The sequence below is a fragment of the Musca vetustissima genome, unplaced genomic scaffold (genome assembly GCF_032173495.1).
Source record: "Musca vetustissima isolate MV318-11 ecotype Yass unplaced genomic scaffold, APGP_CSIRO_Mvet_v1 utg100199, whole genome shotgun sequence".
Taxonomy (NCBI): Eukaryota; Metazoa; Arthropoda; class Insecta; order Diptera; family Muscidae; genus Musca; species Musca vetustissima.
Genome location: NW_026873699.1, coordinates 65,992 through 85,185, shown reverse-complemented (window position 1 = coordinate 85,185; position 19,194 = coordinate 65,992). Strand labels below are relative to the sequence as shown.

Sequence of the window (19,194 nt, the reverse complement as noted above, 5' to 3'; positions counted from 1 at the left end):
TGCTCCGACATTGTAAGCTCTAGTCTTCTGTATACTAGATACAGTTTTGCAGCGCTCAATCAATGGATTTTCGTGGCAGGCTCTTTTGACTTTTTCTTAGTATCCGATGATGAGAAGCTCTCTTTCTTCTGCTCTGGTTTGGCGTTCGTCTGCTCGTTCGGAGTTCCAATTATCAATCGTCCGACATTCTAAGGCAGTTATGTCGGCTTTACATTCATTATCCCACTCAGAATTTAAGTTTGTGATGTGAAGCTCTTATTTTTCTTTACGTCTGGTCTTTCGGACACCTAATTATCTTCGCCGCTGGAGGAGAGATCAGGAATTTTCTTATGGACATACGTTTGCTGTGCGTTCTAATTCCTTCGGTTCATCCTGGATCATTTTCGCCCCATATATTTGATCTTTTTCTTTTCGTGAGCTTGGCAATGACCTTACTCACTTCTTCCACCATCTTATCTGACTCTTCATTACTCCGGAATTCTAAGCGTGGTCTTGTGGAGATAGATTGCTGGAGACAACATTGCACCTATCAGTCTCTATTGAATTTAAATTGCCTCGGCTTCCTCTTTCCGGTGACGGGAAGCTCTTTTTCTTCTTCTATTTTTTGGCGTTCGTCAGCTCTTTCGGGGACCTAATCCTATACGCCGCTGCTGAAAAAGTGGAATAAAGGTCCTGCTATATTTTCTTATTTCTCCAGTTTTTACATTTTTTTCTTTGCGGGTTTAGAATTCGTCTGCTCTACCAGAAACGGAATCCTCTTTTCCGAGGAAGTAGAGAAAATCTCAGGCTTATGCTTAGAGGTTTCCATCTACTCTAAGTTCTTAATTTCCGATTAATCCAGGCCAGTGTCCGCCTTAACGCCCCAGATAATTGCTATTTTTCGGGTCCTGCGCTTGAAAGTGTACTTACTTGTCCTACGAAATTCTACCTTCGTTTTCCCATTCGGTATTTAAGTTCAAGTCCCTACCTTGGAAGACTTTATCGATTCAATTCTGGAATACAGATTAATTTTTGTCCGTAGGTTACATGCTTGTAACGATACCCTCAACTACAAATACCAAGGCATCGATATCTATAGCAGATTTTTGCCAGCTCTGGAACATTCCGGCCACCTTGCACCACTGTCTGCCAATTTGCTGCATGTGCCCCCCACAGTTGCGTTGTGTGTGGAGATCATCATGCGATACACTACTCCACAAACGACGACTATAACATTCGACACATGCGTAGATTTCTTTGTCTATCGGAGACATCGACTCGAGAGTCAAATTACAAATAGCCAACGTTTTTTTAAAAAAGCGACAAGTTACGACCAATTCCATTGCAATGCGCATGGTCAAATGGATTTAGTGGCTAGGTATGGTTCGGATGGCTGGCTGGCTGACTGGTGACTTGAGGACCGACCATTGCATGCATGGATGGTCGACTGGCTGGTGGATTGCTATGTGGCTGAGGCGTGGCATGCTATAAAGTGGAGATAGAAAACCCCTCTCATCGAAAAAGAAAGAGAGAGGGCGGTGGGGAGGCGAGAGAACCTCTTCTGTGTTGACGAAGTGCAGATCAAACAACCAAACATTTGTAGGCTTTTTGACCAACATGTTGGACCTGCAGTCCAAGTCGTGCATTACAATTCTCTAAGCTCGAAGATATGATGGTGGTTCGCTGGTTGGCCGGCCGGACGGTTGGCTAGCTGGCTGGTTGATCGGTCGGCCGCTTGCTTAGTTGACGTTATGGCCATAACATGCGTAACAGGATATAAGCCGAACATAATGCTTTCGATTAATGTTAGTTAGTTACCATTGTTGCATTCATTATTTTTTTTTTCTAGCAAATGACAGAGGCTGGTCTGCCCTGCACCTCCTGAGGTTTCCTCTCCCATGGCTGGGCCTGGCTATCAGGTTGCATGGAGCGTGTGTGTGTGTTTTTAGTGTGCGATGCGGTATTTGTGGTCAACAGCATGCCAGCAACACCGCACCATACCACACCACACATAAGGCTGCGTTCCGATCGGTTGAGCGTGAGTGTGTGTGTCTGTGCCTGTGTGATAGAATGTCGTGTGGCATAAGCGTGACTTTTGTTATTGCCGTTTACTTGAATTGGCGGCCATGGATTAGTGGCAAAGTGGTAAATGCGAACTGTGGTCCTATTGTATTAGCCGCCAGCCACAGGCCCATAGCAGGGGGGGCTCGGAGCGTGGAGAGGGGGGGCGCAAACCAAAGACAGCCGCCTGTTGAATGTGGTGGTAACGAACATTTTGTAAAAATTCGCAACCGCATGACTGCCACTCATTTGAGCCACCAAGCAGAAAAGCATCGGGACGAGGTGGGACGTCGGGGTGTCATCGAAGTTGTGGCTTTCAAGTTAATAGCTTCATATCGGTGGCATTACTGGTGTTGTTGTTGTTGTTGTTGTGGTTGCAGTCGGCATTAGAGCAAATGCGTTTCTTCATTTGACTCTGACGTCTATTCGTTGTTGTTGTTCGCTTTATCTATTCTGGATGATTGTAATCGCGTTTTGGCCATAGTGGAGTGGAGAACCAACTGACTAAACCGACTCATTAGCATATTAATGACCATTTCTACAATTGGATTCCAATTAAATGTGTTCATGTTTTGGCCGGCGATAACAAGCGGCATTACAATTCGCTTAGCCATGAGTAGCTTACGACGAAGAGGATGAACGACGTGGTCGATGATGATGATGAAGAGGTTTTTGATTTTTGCAAAAAAAAAAAAAAAAAACTCGATGATGGTCATGACATGTTCGCAGCATGTATTTTGACATGTGAAGGAAATGTGTGGAAATTAATGTCCCCGCTAATGTCGTGGAGACACACTGAGATTTCCGTGTTAGAGAAACACGAAATTCTAGGGAAATTCTGGAAAACGTGGCAATTAACCAATAATTAATAAGTTCAGAGAAAAAAGGAAGCGGGACATCAAATCAAATGGAAATCAATAGATATCTAAAGAAATTTTAGCGATAAAAAATAGATTCTTTATGATAGATAAAGGGTTGTATAGAGATTCTGGTAGAGTTAGACAATCACGTTCCACCCGAAGATCTTTTCCGGTTCACTCTGTAAGAGGATCTTGGCCAGTCATTTAGTTCCATATTTCCGTTTAGTTCAATTGTTCATTGATACACCACAGTTAATTCGGTCAATGAACGATAAGATCTAGATGAACGATTGGATCAAATGAACAAAAGAACCGATCTTAGTTCCAATAATTCCTCTTGTAGAATAATTCCTTCGAATTAGTTGGTTGCGGAACAACCCAACTCTAGTATCTGAAAATATTTTCCATTAAAATTTAAATTCTAATTTCGAGATTTTTTCTGAAACTAAAAACATATAATTTTCCAAAGAACACTTTTCGATAACACAAACTTTCTCTGAATATCTATCGATAACAAAGATATTCTCTAAAAATCACAACAATAACACATATGTTCTATAGAAATCCTTACTATAACAATTATTTTCTATAGAAACCCTAACGTACGAAAATCTAACGATAACACTTATATTTAATACAAAAAAAAAACTTATCGATAACAAAATTCATTCTCTCAAAATCCTATCGATAACAAATATTTTCTATGGAAAAACAACCGATAACAAAAATTTGGCATAAAAAATAATTCAATCACAACGATTTTCAATAGAAATCATATCGATAACAGTTATTTTCTGAAAAATAACTTATCGATAACAATGTTGATTCTCACAAATATTATCGATAACAAACATTTTCTATGGAAAATGACCGACATATATGACAATAATTTACTGTACAAAATTTATCGATTACAGATATATCAAACATATCATCCAAATAGCATATCGATAACAACGATTTTTTATAGAATATCAATCGATAACAGTGTTTTTATACCGAAAACCCTAATGATAGCAATGATTTTTCATAGAAAATCTACCGAAAATTATCGATAGATATATCGATAACAAAGATATTCCATAGAAAATACATCGATAAGTATTTTCTTAAGAAAAAAACATCGATAAACATCGTTAATAATACATATGTTCTATAGAAACCCTAACGTACGAAATATATGTTATATTTTTAATACAAAATCTAACGATAACACTTATATTTAATACAAAAAAAACTTATCGATAACAAAATTTATTCTCTCAAAATCCTATCGATAACAAATATTTTCTATGGAAAAACAACCGATAACAAAAATTTCGAATAAAAATTAATTCGATCACAATGATTTTCAATAGAAATCATATCGATAACAGTTATTTTCTGAAAAATAACTTATCGATAACAATGTTTATTCTCACAAATATTATCGATAACAAACATTTTCTATGGGAAATGACCGACATATATGACAATAATTTACTGTACAAAATTTATCGATTACAGATATATCAAACATATCATCCAAATAGCATATCGATAACAACGATTCTTTATAGAATATCAATCGATAACAGTGTTTTTATACCGAAAACCCTAATGATAGCAATGATTTTTCATAGAAAATCTACCGAAAATTATCGATAGATATATCAAACATATCATCCAAATAGCATATCGATAACAACGATTTTTTATAGAATATCAATCGATAACAGTGTTTTTATACCGAAAACCCTAATGATAGCAATGATTTTTCATAGAAAATCTACAGAAAATTATCGATAGATATATCGATAACAAAGATTTTCCATAGAAAATATGCCGATAAGTATTTTCTTAAGAAAAACATATCGATATCGATCCATGGTCCAAATACAGCATATCGTCAACATAGATTTTATATAGAAAATGTATCGATAGCTCGGATTACCGAGGCAAATATGTCAATAACAATGATGTTCTATAGAAAATATATCGGTAATCACTATAACAAAGATTTTCTATAAAAAAAAAATCTATCGATAACTAGGATTATTCAAATATTTTCTGTCGATTAAAATAATTTAATAACGAAAATTTATCGTTTGCAATGATTTTCTATCGAAAATATATTGGTAACAACATTTTCCGATAAAAACAATTTGCCATAAGGCAACTATCGATAATTACAATATTTTATAGAAAATCTACCGATATATTCTATGAATTGAGCTATTCACCTTTGTAAAGCTCCACGCCACACCTTCAAACCTCCATGAGTCTCTTCCCCCACTCCCAAAAATAGTTCTTTGCTATTCTTCCTCATCTAATTTGGCATTCCGCACCAAATGGTTCATAAACAAGCAATTTAAGATAGCCACTAAACGAATAATCGTTCGATAGTTAAATAAAAGACACCACCTCCAACTACTGGCAATTTGAATTTGAATTTTCTAATATCAAAGTCAATAAATATTGAAGCGACAAATGGAGCTCTGCGTATTGTCAAAACATTCTTGACAACAAGCCATGGCTAATCATCGATAACTCACACCTCGCAAAATATTAAATAAAACATTATAAATTACAACACTAATAAATTACAGCGATTACAACGACGATTGGCACTTGTTTTCCAAACATTATTTACCACGCACATACAAACACACTGACACATACACACACGCACACATGCATTCACATAGTATACCCCGACAATCGGCTAGAAGTCATTTCTTGTCCACTTACAAATAGACGCCCATCATTGCTATCGCACGCTCGCACCATTTACCACGGAATACCGTCACGCATGCGCAATAATTTGTCACACAGCGTCAAAGGCCCAGTAACTGGCCGTCCGTCTGTCCCGCTGTCCGCGTGCAAGTGAATAACTGAAATGACTGGCATTGCATGCAATTATGACATCTGTCATCTCTGGGTAGGCTGCGAAGAAGGTAACCAATAAATAAACAAAATGCTTTGGTGTTACGGTTTGTTGTTATTTCTGTTGATGGACAAGTTTTATAATCGCAATATTTATTTTTCTTTACCCAAGTGACAAGTGGAACAACTTTCACAAGGGGGGAAATTTATCGCTGTCTTCTTGGTTGTTGTTGTTGCTTTTAATGTGGCAGCATAATTAGTAGAACAAATGTAGCGATAGCATGGATATCAATGTAGATTATAATTATTACAATTTGATTAATTAGCAATATAAAATTGGTTATCGATAGAATTTCTTTGGAAAATATGAATTATCGATATATTTGTTATGGAAAATTGTTTGTATCGACAGATTTTCTATAGAAAATCATTGTTATCTATAGAAATTAATATATAACATTAGGGTATTTATAAAAAATAATTGTTATCGATAAATTGTCTGTAAAAAATCATTGTTATCGATAGGTTTTCGTTGTTATCCTTATATTTTCTATTGAAACAAGTTGCTATAAATAGATTTTCTACAGAATTTCACATTTATCGATAGTTTATTCTATTAAAAATAAATGTTATCGATTATTTTTTTGTAAAAAAAATCAATGTTATCGATACTTTTTCAACAAAAAAATATTGTTACCGATATATTTTCTATTAAAAATCATCGTTATCTGTAGATTTTCCACAATAAATCTTTGTGATCGATATATTTTCTGTAAAATAATCGATAGCTTTTCTACAAACAATCGTTATTATCGATAAATTTTATATAAGAAATCAATATTATCGGTAGCTTTTCCTTAAGAAACCATTATTATCGATATATATTCTGTACGAAATCATTGTTATCGATAATTTTTCTAGATATAATGGTTTTTATCGAAATTTTCTCTATATATAATCCTTGTTATCGATAGATCGTAGTTATCGATAGCATTTCTAGTTATCGATAACATTTCTACAAACAAATGTTGTTTTCGATATATTTTCATCATTATTATCGATAATGTGTCTAGGTATTCTAGTTGTTATAGAAATTTTATCTATAATCATTGTTATCGATAGATTATTATAGAAAATTGTAGATATCGATAGATTATCTATAGATAATCGTAGTTGTCGATAACTTTTCTATAAGATATAATTATAATAATAATTATCGGGAAAATTTCCACAGGTAATATAAAGATATTTCTGTAATAAATCGATATATATATATATATATATATATATATTGTGTATGAAATTATTATTATCGATAACTTTTCTAAATACATAGTCGTTGTCATCTCTACAGATAATCTATGCTATCGATAGATTTGCTGTAGAATATCGTAGTTATCGATACATTTCCTATAGAAAATCGTTGTTATCTATAACTTTTCTATAACAAATCGTTGTTATCGATATATTTTGTATAAGATATCATTATTATCGGAAAAATGTTCACAGTAAATCTTTATATTTCTGTAAGAAATCGATACATTTTCTGTAAAAAAATATTATCGATAACTTTTCTAAATAAAAACGTTGTCATCAACATATTCTCTACAGATGAGCTATGCTGTCGATAGATCTTAGTTATCGATAAATTTTCAATACAAAATGCTAACTATCGAAAATATGCTTATAAAAAATCTTAATTATCGATAGCGTTTCCATAGAAAACCATTGTTATCGGCAGGTATTTTAAATAAATGCATACTAATCGATATATTTTTTTTAACGGAATCATTGTTTTCGATACATTTTCTATATAATCTAATAGTTATCGATATATTTCGTATAGAGAATGGTTATTATCGATACATTTTCTATTGAATAAGATTTCTAGAAAAAAAGACATATTTATCGAGAGATTTTCTTTTCAAATCTCAGTTATCGATAGAATTTCTATAGGAAGTAATAGCTATCAATAAATTCTCTGTCGAATTTCATCCAGGTCAACGGAGTTCCCTCTTTGTTGTAGGTGCTCTATGATCTTGTTGTTGACCACATACAACACCTGCTTATAGGTCTCCTTATTCAGGTTATCGGACGTGATTTCTCCATCGATCAATGCATAGCAGCGCTCGTCTCGATAGCGTTTCCTGGCAACCTTCGCATAAGGCTCTTTACCATCTCTCGCTGTCATCTTCCTCTTTCGCAAATACCGGTTGGTCCTTTTGGGATTACTGGTCTTTGTGGAAGATTCCGACTCAGTACTCGTCTTCCTGATATCAGAGCCAGCATTGTCTACTTTTGTCAGTGGATTCTCGCGGCAGTCTCCTTTGACCTTGGCTTGACTCAGCTTTCTCTTACGATCGGCCGACGGGAAGCTCTTTTTCTTTTTGACGGATTTGACTGTCGCCTGCTCATCTGGAGACCTTATCCTCTTCGCCGCTTCCGCATAAGTTGGGGTAGGTCAGGCTTATCCTTTTGAGCCTATGTCTGCACCTTGCACTTTTTGATCATCCGGTTCATTCTGGCCCACATCCACCTTTGTGCCCCAGACAACTGCTTCTTCCTGGTTGTGAGTTTGGCGATATTCTTACTCACCTCCTCTATCATCTTGTCGGCCTCTTCTCTCTTCCGACTCTCCAAGACCGTTATATTTGTCTCAGACTCATAATTCGAAGTTGAGTCCCCTCCTGTCTCTGAAGGCTGGGTCAAGATTGCTCTTGAACTGTGGTGGCTCAATTCTTAATCGCTATTGCCCTGACTGAGACTTACATTACAATCGATAAAAAAACAATTGTAATGGAAACATTTTCACATAAAAAAATCGTTGTTATCGATAGTTTGTTCTAAGAAAACCTTTGTAATCGATAGCTTTTTTTATAGAAAAGCATTCTTATCGATAAATTTTCTATTGAACATCATTTTTATCGTAAAATTTTCTATTGAAAATAATTTTTATCGAAATAATTTCGATAAATAATCGTTGTTATTTACAAAATTTGCAATGGCAAATCATTGTTATCGATCGATTTTCTCTAGAGTATATTTGTTATCGATCTTTTCTAGAAATAATCGATGTTATCGACATATTATTCCATAAAAAACCATAGTTATCGATAGATTTGCGTATAGAAAATCAGTGTTATCGGTATAGTTACTTAAGAAATCTTTGTTATCGATGGTTGTTTTATAGAAAACTATTGTTATCGATAACTTTTCTATAGAAAATCAGTCATATCGATATGTTTTCTATAGTAACTACTTGTTATCGTTAGATTTTCTATAAATAAAGCTTTATTATAAATTCCTCAGCATATTTCAAACCCAATTATCTTCCTCAACACCCCATTACATTTTCGTTCGGCATTTCGGAATAAAAACCCCAATTTCTCATTACTTTGACATAAATAAACATTGGCTATTGTTTTCGGTTGCCCTTTCCCCCATTCCGCACCATCCACTTGATGTCGTTCCATTTTATTTTCTTTTAATTTCTTACTAGGTCTCTGTTTATTTTTCATTACTTGGCTACTGCGACTACTATTTGTACATGTGGGCCTCAGCGGAATCATTATGTTCCGCTTTTGTTATCATTGCCGGCATCCTTATGCCCCTCATTCTCCTTCTTCCTATTTCTGTGTTCTCCATCAATATTATGCTTTCATTTTCTTTGGTGTTGAAGGAAAAATAGAATTTTCCGCAATAACACCAGCCGAGGCGAGCCCATGCCAACCAACCGAGCCGAGTCGAACACAATTGCCCATAGCAAGGGTCAACGGTTTGTTTTTTTAGATTTCCTTTTCTTTTTTCGTTTCTCAAGAAGGGTCCTTTGATTTTTTTTCATCTTTCATTTCGTTTCTTCTTCCTCTTCTTGGCAACATTTAATGCTTGACGTTGTTTTTTTGTGTTATTCTATTCTGTGTTTACATTTCCGTTCCGTACATGAATATTTAGCTTTAAGCCTCTTTTCTGATTGCTGATGTTAATCATTCGGTTGGGCTATTCGCCTGGCCGACCCGTCGAACCGTCCGACCATTTCATTCATTCATTTGTTGCAATGCCCTTACGACTTGCGGAAACATCGGATGAGGCAAACACAACTTGCGAACCAGCCATGCAATGTGAACTTTTACCTTTAAATGCGGATTTTTCACTGAACATTCTTGTTGCTGACTCGGATTCGGATTCGTGTGTCTTTAAAATACAAAGACACGGTAACAAGTTGCCGGTCGGCTAGGCAATAAGTTTTGTGACTTTGGTTTTTGTTTCTTAGACAAAAAGAAACTTATGAGAGAGGCAATGTTAACCAATGGCACAGGGTGGGGCAAAAGAAAATGGAAATATATATGGGGGCTATATCGAAATCTGAACGGATTTTCAGGAAACTTAGCACACATCATTCTAGACTCAAATCAGTACGCTGTGCCAAATTTCGTGCAAATCGAAAGATATTTAGGGTCTTTGGTGCACCATTTATATAAAATCGGAAGAAAAATATATATGGGAGCTATATCTGAATCTGAACCGATTTTCACAAAACTTAGCATACATCATTCTAGGCTCAATTGAGTACGCTGTGCCAAATTTCGTGCAAATCGAAGGATATATAGGTTCTTGGGTGCACTATTTACCATAAATCGGACGAAAATATATATGCGAGCTATATCTAAATCTGAACCGATTTTCACGAAACTTAGCACACATCATTCTAGGCTCAATTCAGTACGCTGTGCCAAATTTCGTGCAAATCGAAAAATATTTAGGGACTTTGGTGCACCATTTACCTTAAATCGGACGAAAATATATATGGGAGTTATATCTATATCTGGACCTACTTTCACGAAACTTCGCACACATCATTCTAGACTCACTTCAGTACGCTATGCCAAATTTCGTACACATCGAAAGATATTAAGGGACTCTGGTGCACCATTTACCTTAAATCGGACGAAAAATATATATAGAATCTATATCTAAATCTGAACGGATCTTCACGAAACTTAGCACACATCATTCTAAGCTCAATTCAGTACGCTATGCCAAATTTCGTGCAAATCGAACGATATTTAGGGACTTTGGTGCACCATTTATCTTAAATCGGACAAAAAATTATATGCGAGCTATACCTAAATCTGAACCGATTTTCATGAAACTTAGCACACATTATTCTAAACTCAATTCAGTACGCTGTTCCAAATTTCGTGCAAATCGAGAGGCATATAGGGACGTTGGTGCACCATTTACCTTAAATCGGACGAAAATATATATGGGAGCTATATCTACATCTACATCTGAGCAAACATCATTCTAGGCTTAATTCAGTACGCTCCTCCCAAATATAAATTTGAAAATGATGATCACAATCATCATTATGTCATTATGTTAATTTAACGAACTTCCCGATTTTGGCAATTCACTTCGTTTTGAAGTTTCTTTTTTGTGCGAAGCCATTTCTGGCTATTTTCCAACTAATGGTCAATGCAATTTGACTTCCAAATAAATGCTGGGCAATGCAATGCGTAACTAACAGGCACTATCAAATCTCTGACACGACTACTTGGCCAGGGACAAAATGAATTCTGCAAATTTGAGTGACTGCTAGTCGGTTAGATGAGGAGGGTGAGGATGAGAGGACATAACCCAACATCAATGCTACAACAAGCATTAAGCATCATGTTCATGCCACAGACCAATGCAACACATTGCCTGGCCTGCCACAAACCGTAAACAATACCCGCACACTTAGGAAGTCGAAGTTTGTTGATCGCTGAAGTCATGCCTGAAATTGATACTCTGTTTGGTTTGCTAGGTAGCTGAGTTCAGTTTAGATCTTTGGGTTTGTTGTTGTTGTTGTTTTCGGTGTTCGCCTGCCTTTGGGGTCTAATTTCATTTATTACCATAAACGGTGGCAGCGGCAATGCCGGCCATTTTCGGCTTGTCATGGCTTATTTAGGGAAAACATTTTTGCCCCGCAACAAGATGAACCTGCTGCTATGATGGGTGCTTTTTGATGGTTGTTCTGTTGATGTTCAATCACGGCATCAATCCGCATCAGCATGGGAGTAGTCATCATTATCAATGTCCAAAAAAACATTGCCACATCTATCGCGGATCATGCCTCTAAATATGGTCATTATCGAATTGAAGAACATTGTTATCGCTGTGTGCGGATTCATTAATCTAACAATTGCGATAACGAAGGAGAAAAATAAAAAAACTTACGAAAAATATTTTTCATCGTTTATCAACTGCAATAGGCTTGGATTTTTTAAAAATTATTTTTGAGATCCTAAAATAGGCTTGGATTTTTTAAAAATTATTTTTGAGGTCCTACAATAGGCGTGGATTTTTTTTAAATTATTTTTGAGGTCCTATAATAGGCGTGGATTTTTATAAAATTATTTTTGAGGTCCTACAATAGGCGTGGATTTTTATAAAATTATTTTTGAGGTCCTACAATAGGCGTGGATTTTTATAAAATTATTTTTGAGGTCCTAAATAGGCGTGGATTTTTTTTAAATTATTTTGAGGTCCTAAAATAGGCGTGGATTTTTTTTAAATTATTTTTGAGGTCCTAAAATAGGCGTGGATTTTTTTTTTTAATTATTTTTGAGGTCCTAAAATAGGCGTGGATTTTTTAAAATTATTTTTGAGGTTCTGCTCAGTTTCTCAAAACCGCATCCACCACATGTCAACATCGGTGAGATGCAATGGATGCGGAGAATGGGTACACTTTCGGAATTGTTCCAGTTTAAACCGGGTACAGGAGTACAGCGGTAGGGACTACATTGCACCAATCAGCTACTAACACCTCCCATTGCTGTCACAACTCCGGATAATGTATCGTTTCTCCAATTCAATGCAATGGACTTCGAGGAAAGATCAGCGAAATAGTGGAATTTATGAGTCGCAGAAATATCATGGTCGCGGCGATCCAGGAAACGAAGCTGAGTAATACCCGTAGGCTTCAAATTTGTGACGGTGAATTAGGACGTACCCACCATGATAAGCGGAGATTGCCAGAGCTTACCGGACATATCCATTGTGTCCCCGGGTCTGACGAATGACGTGACTTGGCAACCCGTCATTTCACTTGGGTCAGACCACCTCCCCATTATCTAATTTATCAACAGGCCACCCGACTTCATAAGAGATTTCATTAAGAGATTTCACCAATCGTCGCTTTAGAGAACTGCCCAATCCTTCAAATGCTCGGGTAGCAGAAAGGAATTTCCGGGATCATCACCGCAGCAGCCGCTCGCTATATACCTGCTGGTCGAATACCAAAATTAAGACCTAATTTCCCAGCAGAGGCAGAGGGATTAGGGAATGAGAGTGATGAGCGTGATGAGATTCGTCGTTCGAACCCTACTGACCCCAGAATCAGAGATCTGGCACTGGAAGTCAATAGATTAGTCGGCGAACATAAGCGGAAAAGTACATTAGGGCAACGGTGAAGTCGCTCTCCAACCCAGGAAGGACGATCGGACTTCTGTCTCATTTAACGGCGCTGAGGGACAATATCCGAAGAGGTGGGCGAGTTATTTTAACCGGCTATTTATTGAGCACCCCGAGAGCGATTGGGCGAAAAGAAGAGCGTTGCGCCGCATTCTATGTCTCAAGGCCGAGGAGGAACCACCACAATTTACGTTGGATGATGTTGCAAATGTCATCAGAAGCGCAAAGCCATCCAAGGCGCTTGGTCCAGATGGAACCTTTATGATGATGTTGAAGCAACTGGACGTTAGCCACCCTAATAGTTCCCGATGTCTGGAAAATGGGAAGCCAGGCAAGGATGCCAGCAAAGGTGAATCGTACAGGCCGATTTCACTTTTGTCGCCAGTAGCCAAGACTCTCGAGGCCCTTCTACTCCCAAGCATCAGGGAATGCTACGCAGTTGCTGATCATCAACACGGATTCCGGAAGAACCACAGTACGACAACAGATTTACACGCCATTTCCGCACGTATCGCGAATGGCGCTTGACTTATGAAAAGCATTTGATTCAGTCAATCATGCCATGCTGTTCGAGGACGTCGAAGGAACGACCCTTCAGCCAAGTTTGAAACGTTGGGTCATTAATTATATGTGCGAGCGCCAGTCGTACGTGGAATTCAGAAACAAGAAGTCTAAGACCCGTAGAGTGAGCAGGGAGTTCCCCAAGGTGGGGTGATATCTCCGGAACTGTTCAACCTCTACCTTTCTGGTATTCCACGCCCACGTGACGGCGTTGAGATCATAAAGTACGCGGATAGGGCCCGAAATTGATGACATATGCGATCGGTTGAATGCCTATCTCGCTGATTTAGCAGAGTTTTTCCACGCGAGGAATATGAAAATATCCACCATAAAGTCAACGGCCACACTGTTTAATACATTGACCGCGGAGATGAGGCTACCCTTGAATGTGCAGGTCGATGGGTCCATGATTCCGACCACAAATTACCCCAAGTTCTAGGGGTCACATTCAGTCGTCTTTACAAGTCGTCCAGGGTTCACAGCTATTTGCGATAAGGTCAGGAGTAGGAACAAGGTTCTCAAGTCACTAACCGGTAGTACTTGGGGAGCTGATAAAGAAACCTTGTTGACAACCTAGAAAGCAATAGGCCGGTCTGTTGTAAACTAAGCGACTCCGGTGTGGTCCGCCAACGTAAGTGCTACGCAATGGAAAAATATTCAATCCTGCCAAAATTCCGCCCTGATCGCTGCAACAGGGTGTCTCTTCATGACTCCGATAGATCACTTAAATGAGGAGACGAATATCCTTCCTGTGCGTCAACACAACAGGATGTAGTCGTTGCAATACCTGCTTGGGTGCTGCAGAAGCAGCCATCCTAACCGCCAACTAATGGATAGACACCAACCGCCCAGGCACGTTAGGAAGGATCTTCATGATCTAGAGAGAGAGGTCCAGAAGTATAAAAGAGATCCTCTAGATAAGCAGGCCTATCAAACAGGGTTGAATCGTATTCACTCGGATGAAGTTGAGGAAGCAATTCAAGAAGCAACAGAGCGAATACAACCCTCGGGGTTCACCCGTCATTGATAGCGGCAGAAGAGCAGCAGTTACCGCGACAAACGAGAGTAGTGCTGGCACAACTGAGATCAGGATGGTGAGATCAGGTAGACTCAATCTGTATTGAGCGCGAATTGATGACACAGTGCAGAATATCTGTCCGGCTTGTGGTAATGGTCCACATGATACGCTACACCTATTCAACTGTCCAGCTAAGGCCACTCACCTAACCCTATCTTATCTATGGACCGTATCCATATAGGTTGCCGACCATTTGAACATAGAGTTAGAAGCTGAACCATACTAACAGAAAAAAAAAAAAGAAAATACATAATAATTGCTACAACAACAACAACTGTGAGTAATTGACGGAATGTGTAAAAACTAGAAGTCCATATAATCATCTTCTAATAATCATAAGTTAGTAAGTGACTCCCCTCAATATCAACATTTTTTTTATTGCCTATAAAACTTGAAATGCATTCGAACACCACCACCATTAAAAATCAAAGAAGAAAGGGAGTGATGGAAGCAGATTTTTTTACAATCACTACCGCACCATGACAATAAATTGCTGTGATTAATAAAATTTGTTTATCATATGCTGCTGCAGATTCAATACACCACCAATCGAAGTTGTTTTGCAGAGGTATGGAGGATGTGCTGGATGATCGAAAACCATAAAAATTATGTTCTAAATGATTTGATCATTGGCTACTGTATTGCTAGAGAAGTCATTTTTTAATGGGAGTCGTAATTTTTGATGATCTGAAGTTGAGGTAATTAGATTGTCGCAAGGAGTTATGTGTTTTTTTGTTTTTCAAAGGTAATTGAAATCGGGAGGGTTTTTATTGGATACAATCATAATCAAGTGATTGGCGAAAATATACAAAGTATTTTATAATGGGAAGGTGTAATGAGAATAGTGCCATAATTAAGAGCCGAAATATCGTTGGTATTTTTTTTTCTTTTTATTTCATTTTACCGGCCAAGATCGTTGTGTTTCTTTAAAAGACTCACCATTTCATCCAATTAGATTTGTGATTCTTTCTTCTTCTTGTTTTCGGCAATATCGTATTATATTTTGACTATTTTTTCTCCCCATCCAATCACAATTTTCCAATCAATCACGAGGTATTTCTTTGCAGCATCCATTCCAAACTATCATGAGGTATTTACATTCATACTTCCGTGTAGCCTTCGTTCCTTGTCCTTATCACCCATCCAGGTTATAGTTTGATATATTATTTTACGTTGTCCTGCTACTCTCTCACTACCCTCCTCATCATCATCATTGCCATCTTCATCAAAATATGCCACCATACACAATTTATTAACCATCACAGATAGTCGGACATTTGCTACCAATTCCAAGGCCTTCATAGTACCATTTTCTAGCAGGATTACAACATGGGAAGCATGATATTGCAGGGGATCCCCAGGATAGATAAGGAAATCAGCACCAAAAGCATCACCACAAGTGACAAATTTCCCTCGTGACCATAAATCACGAAATACTTGGTATTTTAATGAGGTATCGGAGTCGCAGAATGTTGCAATGTTGGCATCTGAATTGGAAAAAATTGGTAGTTGGGAAATCATAACAAGGGAATTTATTTGTATTACCATGTGTTTCCGGGTGGGCGCAGGGTATATCCAGTAATGCATTTTTCCTTTCAAATTTAAGACCCTGGCGGATTTCTTTGAGTATTTCCTGGGGATCCAAATTGATATCTGTAAAGGAAGATAATATATGAGTGCAAAACATAAAAAGGAAATTGAAAGGAATTAAAGAGGGGGTGAAATAGAAGAGCTGATGGTCTTCTTTATAGACAAGCAAGATGTCGTTTTTATAGACGAGTTGGAGGTCGCCTTCATAGATGAGCTGAAGGTCGACTTTATAGAGGAGCTGAATGTCGTCTTTATAGACGAGCTGGAGGTCGTCTTTATAGACGAGTTGGAGGTCGTCTTTATAGACGTGCTGAAGGTCGTCTTTATAGATGAGATAGAAGTCGTTTGTATAGACCAGGAGCTGATGGTCGTTAATATAGGACTGGAGATAGCTGATTTTGTCTCTATAAACCAGGAGCAGATAGTCGTTTTTATAGACCAGAAGCTGATGGTCATATTTATGGAATAGGGGCTGATGGTCGACTTTATAGACCAGAAACTGATGGACGTCTTTATAGACCAGAAGCTGATGGTCGTCTTTATAGACCAGAAACTGACGGTCGTCTTTATAGACCAGAAGCTGATGGTCGTCTTTATAGACCAGAAGCTGATGGTCGTCTTTATGAACCTGCAGCTGATGGTCGTCTTTAAAGACCAGAAGCTGATGGTCTTCTTTATATACCAGAAGCTGTTGGTCTTGTCGTCTTTATAAAGGCTGATGTTCGTGTTTATAGACCTGGAGCTGATGGTTTCCTTTGTAGAACTGCAGCTGATGGTCGTCCTTATAGACCTGGAGCTGGCCATCTTTATGAAGGTTTAATAGGCTCCAGCTTCTCAATAAAGACGGACTGAGCTTCAGCTCTTCTATAAAAGCTCCCTGACCTTCAGACCCTTTATAATGAATCCCTGGCCTCAGCTGGTCTATAAGAATACGTCGACCTTTAATCTGTCGACAAAAACTCCATGGCTTTCAGCCGGTCTGTGAAAACACCGTGACCATCAGCTCGCCTATAAAGACTTATTGCTTACAGCTCGTCTATGAAGACTCCCTGACCTTCCCCTCGCCTTCAGTTCCTCTGTTATGGCTCACTGGCCTTCAGCTCTTCTCTGAGGTCTCCCCGGCCTACAGCTAGTCTATTGAAACTCCCTGTCTTTTAGCTCGTCCGTTACGACTCCGTGGCCTTTTACTTGTCACTTGTGATTCCCAGGCCTTCAGGTCGCGTAATAAGACACCATGGCCTTCAGTTCTTCTGTAAGGACGCCACGGCCACTAACTTGTATGTAAAGACACCCAGATCTTCGGTTCGTCTATAGAGACTTCAGCACGTTTATAATGAATCCTTGGTCTTCAACTCCTCTTTATGGGCTCCCTGTCCTTAAGCTCGCCTATGAAGACTTCCTGACCTCCAGTTCGTCTGTTACGAATCACTGGTCTTCAGCTCGTTTACGAAAATTCGTTGGCCTTCAACTCGTAAATAATTACTCCCTGGCCTTCAACTCGTCATAAAACCCTTGCCTTCAGCACGTCTGTAAGGACTCTTCGGCCTCCAACTCATCCATAAAGTCTCCCTGGCCTTCAGCTCGTCTTTGAAGTCCCCCTGGCTTTCGACTCTATGAAGTCTACCAGGCCTTCAGCTCGTCGACAACGAATGCCAGGCTTTGAGCTCGTCTTTTAATACTACATAAAGACTCCCTGACCGTCAGCTCATGTATGAAGATTCCGTGACTTTCAGCTTGCCTTCGTTTTTTTTTTTAATACGTAAATCCGTTTGCTTCTCACCTTTTTCTGGCACACCCTGCTTCAACAGTTTCTTCCTCTTTCCTGCCATTATTTTATCAATATTTCCCTGCGATTGTTTCAGCTTTTCATCTTTCAAAGCTTCCTCTTGTTGTGACAGACGTTGTTCCAACTCCTCTTGATATTGTTTACGTTCTTCCTCAGTTTCTTCTTTCAACAGGGAAGCCTTTTTGGAAACCAATATTGCCAAATTCTCCTCCACTAATAAACGTGTCTCCCATGGGGTTAATTCCACGGGCATTGCTGAAATACAAATGGGAACATTAAATAAAAAAATTGGATTTGGAAATAATAAAGTTGAAATCTTATGGGATACATACCACAATCATTGGCTGACCATCCTCGTGTTGTACATGTCCCCACCAGCGAGCCCACAATGTGGTGATCTCTGCGCAATTTCATGTAATCTGTGGAGGAAATTTCTTTAGAATAATATATATATATATATATATATATAATATATTATGGTAAACTTACCCTCCACTTCGAAAACATAACCAGTTCCATTCAGTAATGTTAGAATTATTTTATTTTCAGGTTCCATTTTTTTCAACCAGGAAATTATATTTCGGCGGGAGATATAGAACTAAATGCAAACTCTAACACGAATCCAGATCCAAGATTCACGATCTTTTCTTAATAATTCTTTGGCGACCTCTGAAAAACCATTCCCATTTGCGATAAATTACAAACGAACTACTTTCTGGACCGGCTCAGTGAACTGTTGATCCTCCAGAATTGAGAAATTCAATGGTTTATGTTTACGAATTGGAAGTAAAAACGAATAAAACAGATATCTGCCGGCGGAATGCCAATGAAACTATGAAAACAATGAAATGCTTCTTCTTCTCTTGGGGTTTTTAATGAAAACAATGGCACTCACAGTAGAGTGATAACACAACCATCAAATGTTAGACGACAGCTGTTGATGGAGGTAGCAGTGACTC

At 38.2% G+C, this 19,194-nt stretch overlaps 1 protein-coding gene across 1 annotated transcript; it reads right to left on the bottom strand.

Moving 5' to 3' along the window:
• Nucleotides 1–9,803: 9,803 nt before the first annotated feature.
• Nucleotides 9,804–18,791, bottom strand: LOC133327370 (tRNA-splicing endonuclease subunit Sen34). The gene is made up of 6 exons (XM_061535933.1): nucleotides 18,725–18,791; nucleotides 18,568–18,654; nucleotides 18,230–18,490; nucleotides 16,405–16,512; nucleotides 15,958–16,346; nucleotides 9,804–9,956 (listed from the first exon to the last, which is right to left on the bottom strand). Exons 1-6 carry the CDS (start codon nucleotides 18,789–18,791, stop codon nucleotides 9,804–9,806), a joined length of 1,065 nt encoding a protein of 354 aa, XP_061391917.1.
• Nucleotides 18,792–19,194: the final 403 nt, after the last annotated feature.